The sequence below is a fragment of the Drosophila pseudoobscura genome, chromosome 3 (genome assembly GCF_009870125.1).
Source record: "Drosophila pseudoobscura strain MV-25-SWS-2005 chromosome 3, UCI_Dpse_MV25, whole genome shotgun sequence".
NCBI classification, from domain to species: Eukaryota; Metazoa; Arthropoda; class Insecta; order Diptera; family Drosophilidae; genus Drosophila; species Drosophila pseudoobscura.
The window spans coordinates 17,594,770-17,610,597 of NC_046680.1; the positions used below are offsets into that span (position 1 = coordinate 17,594,770).

Consider the following 15,828-nt stretch of genomic DNA (forward strand, 5'->3'; position numbering starts at 1 on the left):
TCGTTTATCTGTGGGGCCATAACTTTGGGGCTTCCCAACCTCCCCCCTCCCCTCCACCTTATATACAGTAATAGTTTGGCTTTATGCCTGAGTGTGCGTGTGCGTGTAATGAAGCAACTGTCGCATACTCGCACTCAGAGTCCGACTTCAGAGAAACTTCCTATCTAGGAGGCAAACAAAAAAAAAAAGAGGAAAATGCCAGAGAGAAGCCCAAGAAAATGTATGAATATGCGGGAGAAGAGTGGACGGATGGCAATTTTCTCTTCTGTGAATGTCAGATGCGGGAAAGCCGAATGGGGAAAAGCCGGATTTTTGAGTGTCCAATGCTGGATACAGTGCTCAAAGAGATACCATTCGAGTAGCCGGATATTTGCTGCATCAGCGTATAGGAATTTTTGGTTTATGTCCTCCCACATACACGTACACATACACACATTCCCAGCACAGCACCCGCCGCTCGGCCAGAAGGACACCGGGACCAACCCACCTCAAGACTGGAGGACTGGAGGATCCACACTCGTATTAGCCATGTAGGTTTATTTTGGCCTTGGATATTTTTGGTCCTGGCCGGAATGTGGCCGCTTTCTGTGCGGTGTAGGGGGGGGGGGGGGGGGCCTTCAAATATGAAATTTATTCAAGTCACTCTGGTTTAATGTTTGGAAATGGACAGCAAATAACTTTGGAGAAGAGCGTTTACAATAACAACACGGCAGGGGAATTGTCCCTGTGTCCCAGGACCTGCCTCTATTTCATAATGACCCTCCTGATGATGATGATGGTTTCCTTAACCATTTTGTAGCCCGTTCGGTCCAGTGATGGGTGGGATATGAATGCGTTGACTACCTACCTACCATAAGAATGCCTTCCAATTACCTCCAGCTCCTCGGTCCCATTCTGACAGAACGAATCCTTTCCGTTCCATTCCTTTCCTATCCTTTCCTTTTTTTTTGAGTCTGTGTGCGTGTGTATGTGCCATTTTCGCTTCAATTTCGATTTTTACTGAAATGATTTTTTAAAGATAATATTAGGAAAAACCCATCAAAGTAAAAGAAAATCCTGCCGAGCCATTCCCTGCTTCCACCTCCTCCACCACTTCAGCCCCAGAGCCTCATCCTTTGCCCCACTTCCAATTATCCATTTTCCAATATCTAAACCCACTTGGGCCCGAAGCCTGCAGCCGCTGGAGGAGACAGCAGACAGGAGACAGTGCCGCATAAATTGATTGGATGATGTCGCTTTTTATGTCGTTTGTGCTCATCCCCCCCGTCCGACATTGTACCCCCATCTTTGGTTGGCGTTTCCTTGAGATTCTGTGAATTTCATAAGTTGATGCGATGCGTAGCATGTGTTATAAATAAATCAAGCATTCTGGGTGGCAATCTCTTAGAAATTCGCTGCCAGGGAAGCTCCATTCACCATAGTCCTCTCCCCTGAGGTTTTTATCTTTCTGTTTGGTTTTCTCTGGAATTGTCATTTAATTCAAATGGTGCTTAGAATTGATTGGAGCAGTGGACTGTCCCCTGGGTAACCAAGCAGTAGACTGGAGGGATGGTCACTTTTAAACAGTGTTGGAGAGCGTAATGCAGTGTTGGGAGTAGATGGGTGTAGAACAATGACAAAAGTCGTCTAATGTGGTTAGGGAGATTTAAATGTAGCAGGTCTGTACCTGAGTAGTATTGGATAGCGGAATGCAGTGTTGGATAGCGCAATGTAGTGTTGGACAGTCTGGGAATTCGTGATATTTGGTTATGGGTAATGGAGAGTGGAAATGAATCTCTTGGGACAGTGGTAAGATGAAGAAGAACTGTAATAGAGAGCGAATCAGTTGGGGGACTGTCTGCATATTAAGTAAATTACATTGCAACATGCGTCCAACGCATATCGTAATCTCTGTGTATCTTTGTGTGTTTGTGGGAGGTCGGGTCAACGGAGGTACAAACAAACAATGCCAGAAAGCTTCCCACCAGAAACCGCAAGTCAAGAGAGAGGGAAATCTCCCCCAAACGTTACAGCTAATTGCAACGCAACTGCACCACCTTTACCCCCATCCCTGTCCCCATCGCTATCGCTATTCCCAACCTGCCAGCAGCAGGCATTGCGTGCGGCTGCTGTGTGAGAACCCTCTGCCACAATTAGAGGCCAGAACAAGGGCCCTGCACCGCGCTCCTGACTTGCAACAGGTACAAACAGCACTGTCTAAAAAACCTAACGAGTCAACGCGATGACCACCAACAAAACCACTTGCCACTGCCACACGGCCACACTTCAACTCTTCAACAAGTTTCGCAGTAGTTCTCACAGCAATTTTTGAGCTCCCCACCGTAGCGCCTACAATTCGCCAATTAGAAGATGGAAGAGTAATCAATAGGAAGAGGGCCAAGAGCTTGCCATCGAATGGAATGGTTAGAATATATGGAATGTTGTGAGTAGCCAAAAGTTCTCCAGATTTGGCCACATTTTTCGTGGATTTTCAAGGTTATCTAAAGCGTCGAACCTCTCTATATGGTGGGACTGCGGCTGCTGAAATATAGAGATAATCAAAAAGGTCCTTGGTGGGTAATTCCTTGCGATTATGGAAACAGGATGGTGCCCAGAACAACCGCTTCCTGCGGGTGACTCTACGACAGTATCCAATTAAAACTTCTCCGAATACTATTCGTATTGGTTTTCTCTAAAGCCCAATTATCATTTTCATCAGTACGCCAAGTCTGCGTAAAGCTCAACGGATTTTGGTCATGATATAACCACTGGGAGATTGTTTTGTTGTGGGGGAAAGTTTGTCAGCCGCGGATTTTGCACCACAGAACACGGAATCATATTTGAATTACGAAAAACATCCCCACAGCCCCCCTCTCCAGCTGTACACGTGGCAGGTAATAAACACTCGCAAAACTGGGCTGCAGCATTATTAACAAAACTGTTGCCGCTCCACGCAGCAAGTTGCAAATTATCTGCCTCCACTCGTAGTCCTACACTACAACTGTTGTACATAGGTCGTTGTTTCTCGCTGGTCGCTGCTCCTGCTGGTGTCCTTGGGTGTCTGAGGGTCGAGAGGCTGCAGGTGCACGATCCACTGCGCTCGACCAGCAGGTGGCGCGTAGCTCCTTTTACTCACTTTTAATAAACGCTCCATCGTTGATGATGTTAATAATGCGCTTGCTGGTGGTGGCTCCTCCTCGTCCTGCCGCATTGTTAACGGTGATAAAGCGGGAAAGGGCGAGAGAGAGACCGAAGCCTGCTGCCTGCGGTGCGGCAAAGTGTTGCCAGTAATTGCAATTTGTTGCTTGCCACTGCCGCCGCCGCAGTAGCAGTAGCAGCAGTACAACTGAAAACAATCTAACTTGGATTTCCATTAGGACCCACAGACAAATCATTTCGAATCGCACCTTCTCCCTCTCTGTAACGCGATGCCGCAGCTCAACCCTCAATCGAGGAGGAGCCAAGTAGGATGCAGTTCCTGTCAGTCTTGTCATTCAGAGACCACCCCAGTACCCGCAAAGAGCGAGGGGATATATCACGATTTAAGATCTTGAAAACAAGAAAAAGTCTACTCGAAATTAAGCAGACGAGAGGGGATTGATGGGGGATCTCCTTCGATCCAAAGGACTTTAAACTCGATTCAAGATTCGATTCGCCTCTTGCCGCAATTGTCGTGTGGCAGGGAGATCGATGATGATGCTGATAGGGAGTGGCACGTTCCACGTAGCCAATGCTTCTGCTGGCATGGAGCAGAATGCGTCATGCAGCATGCAGCATGCAGCATGCACCATTAGAACGGAAATGTCGCTCCGTCTATTGTTATATCGTATTTGAACAAATGCGGCGCTGGAGCACGACTCCTTGTGCGACTCCCCATGCAAATGCCAAGCACGTTGCTGACAAGGGGGCGTGCCGCAAGCAGCCCCAAAGCCAAAAAGGAAGCGCCAGCCAAAAGGTGGCAGCCCCCAAAAGACTCCGCAGCCACGCTGCTACGTTCGATTGATGATGGAGGAGCCAAGCGGATGTACTGCGACAATATGCTGAGGCAGCGCTATTATTTTTTTGTTGTATTTTTTCTTCTTGGCAGCCTACGTGTGGCCACGCCCACAGCGCACACAAGAAAAAGACCCGGAATGAGAGGGAATATCTATACAAATAATGTCCATGGCTATGTCTATCTCTATCTCTATCTTTATCTGTTCTCTCCTCTCCTCTCTCTGGGAAAATCATAATCGTCAAATTAATACGCGTCGGGAATTTTCGCCATGCTCCAAAACGGTGCTTGGCAACCCTCTAGGGTTGTCATCGTCATATCCACCAAAATCCGGCAAACGTGAGACCATTTAAAGCCAAACGCAAAAAGCAAAAAGCAAATAAAACTCAAGTGCTAAAATGTGTGAAAGTGTGTGGCAGAGAGGCGGCTAAAGATCCCCGCGTGTGCCTCTGTGCGTGTGGCAACCGGATATGGTGCAAGGCCACTCAGGTGTCACTCTGGTTAATCCGATCCCGGGCGGCTTAATCAGCACAGGCCATGCCCAGATAACTGCCTGGAACGAATCTTATCAAGGGACCAGGATATATGTGGAGGGCTGGGTCCGTTCACACATCACTCTCGACTCGGGCTGGGGCTGTAGCTGGGGCTGGGGCTGGGGCCCAGAGAGTGGTTGGGGCCATCAAATTTCAGTCATAACAATAACACTGATAGTCCTTTGCTCGTAAAACAAGACCCAAGCCAGCAAACCCTTTTTTTGGCGGAAAGGGCGGGGAATGGGGGCTCTGGCCGGGATTTGTCTTCGGCCAAGCGTGTGTGGCCCCATTCTCTATGGCTGCGCTCGGGCCTCCTTTCGTTCGCATGTGCTGTTGTTTTAGCCCCAGCCTGGGAAACAATCAAGAGAACGCGACACTAAAAACCACGCACGTCCTGCCCAAGCACCTCCCGCCCCCCACCCCCACACACTCACACAAACACACGCTCGAGAGTCAGAGAAATTCGACAATGGCACTTGACGTTGCCCGGGAGAAGGAGGTAGCAGCAGCAACAGCAACAGCAACAGAAACAGGAGGTGTCAGGGAGGCAGGTCAAAGGGCGGCGCCTAAAGCATTTAAATCCTTTTCGCACATTCGGCTGTCTGAAGCGTTCTTCTGGAGGGCACTCCTGCTCCTCCTGCTCCTCCTCCTACTCTTCCTTCTGGCTTGTTGCGTGCGAATTTCCATTTCGACTATTTCCGGGGGACAACACTGCGTATGACGTATGGAATGGAGTTGCATGGATAAATCAGGAGTTGGGGGGACCGTCTCGCTTTAATTTCAAGTTTATGGTGGGGAATGGAACCTCTTCTTTTAGAGGGGCACAAGGCCGTAAAATAGGAATTTGCTTTATTAAAATATTTCGCTTGAAAAATATGAGAGAGAGACAATGACGACGCAGAAGAAAGCCAAAATAAGGAGCGTAGCAAATTCGCACTCATGGACCCAAGGGCGCCATGGAACAATGTTTGGTGCGGTGGTGCTGGTGGGGGAAGGGGGCGGAGGGGTTGGGAAGTATTCTGCCAAGAACGAGGTAAAAATTTACTCAACTATGAACTCTCGCTCCCCCCTCTCATGTGTGTGTGTGTCTGTGAAATAGGCAAAAATTTGCGACAGGCCAAAGGTTATGTTGATCCTTGTCTGCCGCTGTTGCTGCTCCTGGGAAGGGTTCCCGGGTCCTTCAGTTTGCTCTCTGTCTGTGTTTGACATACCTCCCGCCCACCGCCCTCCTCTGCAACACCCATTCGTAGAAAATTTATATAAATTGCCCGTAATGCTGCTGGCTGGTTCGACAACATCTATCGTGGGGCACAGACTCGTGCGGGGGTCTTGAGCGTGGGGGTGGGGTGGGAGTGCGGTGGGGATGGGGCGAAAGTTGTTGTTGATTCCCCGAACTTGTTCTTGCCACATTCTTTTGCCAAACAAATTATGTTGGGCGGGTAGGGAGTGAAAAAAAGGGAAAATAATGAAATCGTAAAGAGGTTGGCAACGAAAGAGGGGAGTTGGGGTAACGCCAGACTACGGGTGGGTGGGGGAAGGCCTGACGTCCTGGAAGATATTTTCCTTATTTAAAATTCATTTATGTCCGCTCTCCGCTCTCTGCCCTCCATTCTCCAGTGGTAACTCATCACTGTCTCTCCCACGCACACACACACCCTCTCTCTCTCTCTCCCTCTGTCTCTCTGGGTTCCCTCCTCCTCCCACACAAACCCACCATTCAGACATGATGCGTATGCAAATTGTGGACCATATTAATCATTGCCAGAGTTTAGTTTTTTTTTCCCCCCCTCCGAGGGGCCTGCCAGATGGTGGGAAGGCGTAGTAGGCGAAGGGGGGGAAGTACTAGAGTGTTGGCCAGATTTAATAGTACTGCATTTTGTAGCTTATAAATAAACAAAGAAAGAGATGGCCAGAGACACAGCGAACGGGAGAGAGCAATACAGAAAACTATGGTCTCTGCTGGAAAATTTATGAAAACGCGAATGAAATGCTCGCTCCAAAGAATGGCTTACGGGTTCCCCCCAGCCAGTCCCCTGTAGGAATATGGCCAGGAAAAGTGGGTGCTGACAGGGGGTGGGTAGTGGGCAACGTCGTTTTAGGGGACTTTTTGTCAGGACACTAAAAACAACTGCCACTGCAGCGTCAGGCCCGGCGTTAAATGCTTTTGTTGACTCTAGATGCGCGACTAGAACCGCAATCCTGCACCTGCCCCTGCCCCTGTCCTGCCCCTCCCTCATGCTGCAACCCTGCCCCGCGCACAATTTAATAGTTTCGGCGGCGGCCAGAAGAAATGAACTCCAAAACTGCAGACTGCAATGTGTCTTGGCAAACAGACAACGGACACGGACGCGGACACGGACGCGGACACGGACCACACCCACAATTGGCTTTTGTGGAACGGCAAACGGTTTTTGTGTTTGTTTTTCATTAAAAAAAACGGACCCCGGGACCCCCTGTCCGTGGGGCGATAGAGGAAAAACTTCACCATTGTGGGAAAATGGTCAAAGTTCGGCTGAGGCTGGGGCTGGGGCCTCGGGACTTTTGGGAGAGTGTATGCGCTGAATAGGGTATGTGGTTGCAGGGGGCTGGGCCTTCGTAGTCTTGTCTGAGGGAGGACAGAAGAATATCCCGTTTTATTGCGGTCAGGATACGCTTTGAGCGGGACTCCATTGCCTGGTCTCGTTCTTTGAGTAAACATATATTTCATAATTCATCAGGCGACGGAGTCGTCGTGATAGAAAGTCACGTTTTTAATAGAGCACAGAACGGAACCCAGTCCGGACCGGAGTCCTGAATAGCCGACCACGGACCAAAGACAACAAATGACCCCAAGGACAATTAATTAGCTGCATCTCTAATGAATCTCTCTCTCTCTCTCTCTCTTGCTCTCTGTGTGCGTTTCAGCTGTCATCGCCCTGTCCCTGACCGGCCCCGGCCCTGCCCCCTGCCATGCCCAGCAGCAAAAGTTCCGCACCACGCCCCACGATCTGCAAGTACTGGAGGGCGCCGAGGCCATGATGCGTTGCGAGGTGACCAATTTGGCCGGAGCCGTGCAATGGACAAAGGACGGCTTCGCCCTGGGCTTCTCCGCCGTGATCCCGGGCTTTCCGCGCTACTCTGTGCTCGGCGACCGGAAGCAGGGCGTCTACAATCTCCGCATCTCGAATGCCTCCATCAACGACGACGCGGAGTACCAGTGCCAGGTGGGACCCGCGCGCCTCAACTCCGCCATCAGAGCGAATGCCAAGCTGACTGTCATATGTAAGTACGCTAATTGCCTTCTACACTGAGGAAAAACTTACTGAAACATCGAGGCCGTGAAGGCAGGCCTCCAGATCACTCGGGCTACGCGTTTATCCTGATTGTCCCATGAAAGATCCAAAAGTGGTCACAATCCGAACATTTTTCAGCCCAGGCTTATTCTGGAAAGTAAATTCCTTTCCGGTACGATATGTATCCTTCCACTCCTGTTTTCATTGTTAGAGGGTTGCCTGATCTCACCTGATTCATAGATTTCGGGTATTTTAACATCCAAAATTAATTTCAATAAAGATGAGAGCTCGCAGCAGCAGAGTCCGTAACTTTTCTTTCTGGGTCACTCTTTACATCTCTCTCTCTCTTTTTCTCTCTCTCTGTCCCCTTCCATTCGACTGTTTTCTGGATCTGCAATTAATTTAAGTAATAAATACAAATGAATTTGTCACCAGGGGGCGCCACACCAGCACACACACACACACACAAGGGCGCGCGCGTCGTGCTCTTTCCTGCTCATTGCACCTAGAGAGAATTGTCGCTTGTGAAATTTAAATACGATGCTCTGCTCCCTTTTCCACCTTTCCCGCTCCAACACACGGGGCTGTTGCTGGCTGCGATGCCAGCAGCATTTATTGTCAGCAATTTGCGAAAGCAACAGCAACAACGTCACGGGAGGAGAGGAGACGAGAGGAATGGAATTTAGCGCAGTTTATTGCTCCAAGGAGCTAACGAATCAAGGAGGAAAGGGAAGACGAAAACTGTACGGAACAGAACTGAGGTGCGGTGGGGCGAGCGAGTGAGAGAGTACCAGCAAGATAGCGCTCTCTGGGTGCAGGCAAGGTACATCTAATAGAAGGTAAGGCAGTTGCGTAGCCCTGCTAGAGGGCAGGAGCGTAGGGCCAACTCACAGAAGGGCACAGAAGGGCCTACCAGACATCGGTAGGAATGGAGAAGTCAACTATTGTCCAACCCAACTCCTAAGGGACTGCCCGACGTGCGGTTTACAAGAGACCGCAGAGCCTGCACAAGATTGGTGGGAGACACGCTAAACGCCGGCAACCTCATAAGCAAAATGGTATCCCGTGAACACTACACCTCAAGGATGTGTGGTTTTGCACCAGAGATAATGCGGAAATTGAGAGAAATGGAGGGGCAGAGATACCGCACAAATGGAGTGGTCTTAAACGACCCGCTGGCAGTACCGCAAGAATGCACGCATTTCTTCTTTTCGTCCTTGTTCTTTACCTTCTGTTGTCTGAAAGCTTCCGCACTTCCCAAATTCTGAAACGTAATTGAAGAAATACAGGATTGCCTTACCTTTTATTTAAGAAGCCTTGAATGCAATCGCGAAACTGAATTGAAATTAATTTTTATGTTTTTGGGTGTTCTGTCTCGCTGTCTCGCTGTTCCTGTTTAATTTTGTTTGTTAGTTTTTTTGGGCCTTGTTGTTGCATTGTCGAGTAATCACTTGGAATGTACACATCCCCACCTGTCTTGGTGTTGTTGTTATTGCTGCGCTGTTGTTGTAATCACTCAAGAAATTGCGCTACATTTGATGACAGCGATACTCATTTGCTGCGCCTCGTTTGTCTTATTCTAAAGAATTTCTTTGAAAGACAGAGAGAGAGTGAGACGGAGAGAGAGGTGACACATGTACTACGAGGACGTATCCAGCCCAAGGCTCGCTATCACACAACACACTCGACCTAACAGCCACCCAGCCACCCACTCACGCATACAGGCGCATGCCTAATGACGTTTGTTTAGTTACCCAGTGGACCAAAACTTCGTAAAAGATATCGCAAACGAGAGCTAAGCGGAACTCAGCCGTGTAAAACTACCGATTTGAGATCCGAAAACGATACGAAAATGAATCACTAGTCGCTCAGTTTGTGGCAGTGAAAGTTTCATTTTCGGTAGCTCAAAAACGGATCTTTTGCGAGCCTTTAATGATATCTTTTGCGGGCCTTTTGCGAGCCGTTTATGATATCTCTTGCGAGCCGTTTATGATATCTCTTGCGGACCTTTTGCGAGCCGTTTATGATATCTCTTGCGGGCCTTTTGCGAGCCGTTTATGATATCTTTTGCGAGCCGAAAGTAATATGAAAAGGGACACACAATTTTTTTTTGTTTTTTATAATTTTTAATTTTATTTTAATTAATTTAAATTTTTAATTTTGGTTGTACATAAATAGATTAAAAAATTATATTAGTGAATTAAATTTAATTTGTTTTTTCTCCTTCGACACTCTGTCCTGGGCGTACTGGAAAAATGTTTGCGTGATTCGGTCGAAATCGGCGTCTTCTAACGAAAATCTATTATATTACAATAAACATATATATAAATTTGAAAATAATACTTACTACGGATGGCTAGAGTAACCCGCAAGTAACACCAAAAATGGTGCGCAAAGTCAGTTCCAGCGAAAATTGTTATACATATTCGTTGACGCAGGTCGCCTGATGCACAAGAAGATGGCTAGAAAAAATATATACACAGAATGTGTAGATTGTTGTCTTTTTGGGGTCTTATACTGCTCCCAAACTCAAATTTTGTGCACGATACTATACTATTAAATAAATAATAATTTACTTACCGATTTTTCCTTTTTTTCACTATTTTTATGATTTAACTCCCCGTTTACGTCCTTCTGCTGCGGTTTTTAATCACAAAATAACAGAAAACGAAAAAACGGCGGCGTTGTGCCGGGCCGCAGTTTGACATGTTCGTTCATGTTCTATTACGTGATCCGGCGTTTCTTGCGTATTGTGCCCGTTTTTAAGTCCGTTTGTGATAGTTTTGCGAGACTTTGGTCGTCGCACGGTTTTCGTCCGGTAAATGCTCTTTTCTGAGTCCGTCTGCGAGCATTTTGTGAGACTTCACCCGTACCTAGCTATTTTTTCCGTTATGTTTAACTTTTCTGTCCATTTTTCACCCGTTTTTAAGTCCGTTTGTGATAGTTTTGCGAGACTTTGTCGTCACTCGGTTTTTGTCCGGTAAATGCTCTTTTCTAAGTCCGTCTGCGAGCATTTTGCGAGACTTCACTCATCGCTCCCGGATTTTTATCATTTCTAAGTCCGTTTCCGGACATTTTATGATAGTTCCGTTTTACTATCGCTTTTTGGTCCACTGGGTAATTACGCGCCATGAGCTGTGACAATGTGTGTGTGTGTAATAGCAGCCCAAGAAGCCTCGAAGGAGAGTAAAAGAAATCAAGAAAAACGTTACTCACATTTATCTCGATTGCGCCGAAGTTCGTACACCCTTCCCTTGAATATCTGTACAACGAAAACCGAATGTCTACCAGATGACCAGAAAAGTAGTGCCCCTCTGCTAGGGTATACTCCCTTCGTAGACGATGGGAAGAGGAAGTTTGGGTGTCGTTGGTTGATGTGTCTTGGGCTTGTTAGTAATTGTGCTGCTGGTGTTGTTGCGGCAAAAGGTCGCCTCCTCCTGCATCCTCACACGGAATGTTTGTCATAATTGTGGATACTTGTGACCCCGGCAACCCCTCCCTTTGCCACACCCTTTCGCCTTTGCTTTGTAATGGAAGGAATGCTTGTCTGGCTCTGGCTCTGGCTCCAGCCCCTGCTCCTGGGTCACAGTGGAGATGACATGAGTCTGTCCTCCCCTCCCGGGGAGGGCATTCGGTCCTACAAAGTAGGCGAATATGTGGCATGGGGCACGTGCTACATTATTGCAGCAATTAGCCAAAGGGAAATGGGGACAAATGCGTAATAATTCAATTAAGTTCGAATTAGATTTATTTGATTTATCCCCAAAGGTGAATTTCATTCATTTCTGTAACCGAACGGGGTGGTCTGGTGGGGACTCTAAGTGAATTTCCTCCGGCCACACGAAGTAACCGCAAGAATTTTTCATTCCATCGAGTCCGCAATGCAGCTGTGAGACAAGACTCTGAGTTTTATATGGGAATATATTCCATTTATTGTAGAAAAAGTGCCCAACAAGGTGACCGAAAAATGCAAAAAATATTTGTAAAATATCATGTGGATGGAAAAATGTGTTTAGTACTGCAGAAGCTCCGATTGATTTCTACCAATTAGAGAGAATTTCGAATTTATTTGTTCTGCTATTACCCATATTCGGTTCCCATAATTAGTCAGTTCATTCTTTGTTTCATTACAATTTTTGCCCAGATGCTGCATTAATATTTAAATTCATTCACCTTTTGTCCCTGACCAAAATTTAATTTGTAGACGAAGTTATAAAGCTTCTGTGGGAGCCAATTTGGATGTAACCTGGTCCCGTGCTTATGTAAAAGTTTTGAAATTATTCTGCCCACGCACACACACATATGTACATATGTATACCCGCACATGGTATATATAGTGTATATGTATGTATGTACGTGAGGGTGCAATTAGATTATAAGTTTGGCAAAGTAAAGAACTTTTGCACACAAAAGTCCACCTGCAAATTTATGGAAATTTACAGAACATTTTCGCATGCCATTAATTTTAAAATAAAAAATTCAAAAAATAACAGAAGACCCACAAAAAAAGAAAAAGGAAAAAAAGCCAGTGAAATAATGGAGCCAAAAACACATATGCCGCAAGGCTCTCCTCTCTACGGCCCAGGTCCACGTCCATGTCCAGTGCGAGGAGACCTGTAGTCCAGGGAAGAGTTAAAACTTTTTACTGCAGTGGGTGGTACGGGTGGCAGGGGTGGGCTCCGAGCCACACAATGGCAATGCGAAATCCAGGCAAAGAATGGATACTTCTACGAGATCCAGAGCCACCACCCCAATTCAAACCGCTCTCTGCCTCTTGAAAGTTATATATTTTTGAATACAAAGCTGCACAAATTTAAGACCCACTCGGAGGAGTTCTACCGAATGCGGATTTTGGCCAATAGACGCACTTCATTGATTCTCAAATGTCTGCACATTTTTCACACACACACACACTCTCACCCTCCTGCCTGCCCTCCGAGGGCTGTCCCCTGTCTTGTAATTGAAGTGCAAATGAGGAAAGTTTTCATCTCTCAGCTTTCCCGAAGAAATATCGCCCGGCATTTGTTATGTGAAGCTGACCTTAAAGCCAGTCCACTCCACGGACGCAGCCGTCTTGGGGCCCGCACTTCGGGTGTGACTGTGTCCCGCAATGGCTCAAGCAGCATTGGCTAGCCACCCGCCCTTCCGCCACCCGCCACACGCCACCCACCTCCCACCTCCCGCCTCAAGCTGTTGCCTTCAAAAGTTGACGTCAAACGAAAAAAATGGCCAGCTCTGGCTTTCCTTTCGGGCGATGGACTGGGACCGGGTTAAACGTGGATTGGCGGAGGACATGGAGCAGGGCTTGGAAAGTATTTCAGCGCATAAAACTTTTATGAGGCGTACTATTAGTGGGTTAGCGCTGGTGTGTCCTCCCCCTGGGGGAGAGGGTAGAGTGAGAGTCCAATGTTCATGGCAAATTGCACTTTGTGTACCTCCTTCCCAGGCAGGAACCCGGCGGTGATGGTGCTCTAGTAGCTAGAAGCTAGAAGCGTTCTTGCATCCATTGTTGCATAAATTATTTGATGCCCTGCTGTCTGGACTGCCCACTGGCGATCCAATAGGAGGGCACAAAGGACTCAATGGCTCAATGGTTTCGATGTGTGCCACTATCTAATAGCACGTAAGCTCGGATTGAATAAAAGGCCATCACAGCCGGGCGACACTAGAGTCTACATTGCCTTGCCACCTGGGCAACAATCAACACCAGAAGCAGAGCCAGAGTCAGAGCCAGCAGCAGAGGCGGTGCTGGCAAGCCCTGGCACTGCCACTAGCAATGGGCCGTGACTTAGAAAGCCTTAGGGAGTCTCTGGACCTGCCCACATCCGATCAAATATAAACAAAGGATCCCACTTTATCAGCCATCAAAGACCGGAAACAAGGGCTGACTAAAAAACAGCTACCTGGAGCCAATAGCATGCACTACTGGCTAATAGGATCTGTGGAAGCTACAACTGGACTCCTCCAGAGCATTGCCTCGGGGCAGGGACAAGTTCTCCATCGAATGATGGTCTGCAGAGGGTAGATAGCACCTACGTATTGTCCGTATTTTTATTTCTATTGTCCTTTAGCAAAACTCCTAACAGTCCTGTTCCACACTGCACCGCAGCCCCGCCCCGCCACGCACCCAAACACACCCCAGCCGTAGTCATGCATATGTCAATAATCAAATACTATTTGCATACCAATCAAAAGTGCACACACACCAATGTGTATGTATATCCGTGACCCTGCCCCAGGTTTTGTTACCTTGCAGCGCCTCCTCAGGAGTGCAGGACACGCTCCCTGGCATAAATCGAGTTGCATTTGCCGGGACTAGGTGCACGGAAAAATCATATATTGTGCATACATTTTGCTTTTTAACTATGCAACACACACCGCTGTACCGCCACATCCTCCTTCACCCCTTCGCCGATGTGCCAAATATGAATTTTCAATGCACGTAACCCCATCCCACGCCCGCGGGGGTTGGTATCCGTACCCGTACCCGTACCCTGGTGAGGCGACACCAATTTTGGTGGCACAAAGCCTTTAGTCAGGGCTGCCTGGAGATGCCTCTCTGATCATCTCATGTTGCCACTGGCATTACCTCAGGCAGACAGCAGAATAACCAGAGGAGTGCATCCCCATATCCTGCTGAACTCTGCAGCAGGGATGCAGGAGTACTTGCAAGGGAGTGCGAGATAATTGGAAATGAAAGCTGGCTTTCCTGTACACAAGAAAAGCGTGTGAGGAATGCTTCAAAATAAAGAGAGAGACTTTCTTGCTTTCGATGCTGAAAGATATATTTTTTTGGTATGATTGGAAAGTTCCTTCATCTAGTGATAGAGCTAATTTTATTAGAGAAACTTTAATCAAATCAATCAACTATCTTTGCCCCTTCCCCCGCACAATTCCTTCGTAAACAAAACTGTCTTTAGGCGCCCCCAAAAGTTGTGGAGGTGCAGCAGATGGCCGCCCCTTGAACGGAAAACTATGTAAAGCTTATTAAATATGTACATTCCACCTTTTGGGTGTCCTCAAGGGACACCCTAGTGCGGTGCGGTACGGTATGTGAGTGTACAATCAGCAAACAGTCCTCGGAAAAGGACCCCAAAAACCACGGTAGAGCGACACAAATTATGCTTATGAGAGCGGAATGTTGTGCTCCAAGAATCCGCATTTGTCTACGTGTGTGTGGGTCCCTTGATTGCGGAATTTCATTTATCTATTTGATTTGTGCATAATAATTTTGTGTACAAAAGCCGCCGCTGGCGATCCGTAAACAAATCAAAGGCATAAGGTTGGTCCCTTTTGGCGGTGTTGATTTCATTTGCGGCTCCCACAAAAGCAATTACCTCGACGCATGGCAACGCTTCAGACACCAGACCGAGTAAAGCACCCTACACTCTCTATTCCCATGTTCCAAGCCCCATTCCCAGCCAGGAGTACAGTCTTCGCTACCCACTTCTCGTGCGACATTAAGCATTCATCTAGCATGCAACAACTTCTGGAGCGGAGTTCGCGGAGGCAACAGACGGCAACATATGTTGCATGTCAAATGTAGGACTTGCTTCACTTGAGGCAAACAGCAGCAGCCTGGCTTGCCTTACACTGAGCGAAGCCCCTCCTTCGTTTAGGGGCTAAAAAATGCTCCAAAAACAACGTTTCTGTGGCTGCCAGTGTACGAGCTGCTGGAAGGAGGAGTGTGGGGGCGGCGGCGGCGGCGGCGGCGTAGGCCCTTGCTTAGTGCTGCACAAGGAAATGCAATGGCAATGGCCAGGTCCTGAGTCCTGCGTCCTGCGTCCTGGTACCCAAAACTCCTTCAGGTGGCATTAAAATAATGCACACGTGCACTTAACTTTATCCACGTTCCCTCCGTGTTTGTGTTTCCATCCCCCCATCCCGCCACCACCTAACCCCCTCGTTCATTCGTTCGTTTGTTTGTTTCTGGATCTGTGCTGCATTCGTACGCGTGCAACCACCCACTCTCCGAGCCAACGACTCGACTCGGGGCATTGTTTCGCTGCCTCGTCGCCTCGTCGTGTATATTTCAACAGTTTGCCAAGGC

The 15,828-nt window shown here is 47.9% G+C and overlaps 1 protein-coding gene across 5 annotated transcripts in view; it reads left to right on the forward strand.

Annotated features, from left to right (window-relative positions):
* The window catches only part of sns (sticks and stones), a 62,583-nt gene that overhangs the window by 7,912 nt on the left and 38,843 nt on the right, over positions 1-15,828 (forward strand). For all 5 annotated transcript variants that reach the window (XM_004444329.3, XM_001361499.4, XM_033378420.1 and 2 more), the window contains exon 2: positions 7,411-7,767. In XM_004444329.3, the coding sequence (XP_004444386.2) occupies positions 7,411-7,767 (357 nt within the window). The remainder of the gene's footprint in view (positions 1-7,410; positions 7,768-15,828) is intronic.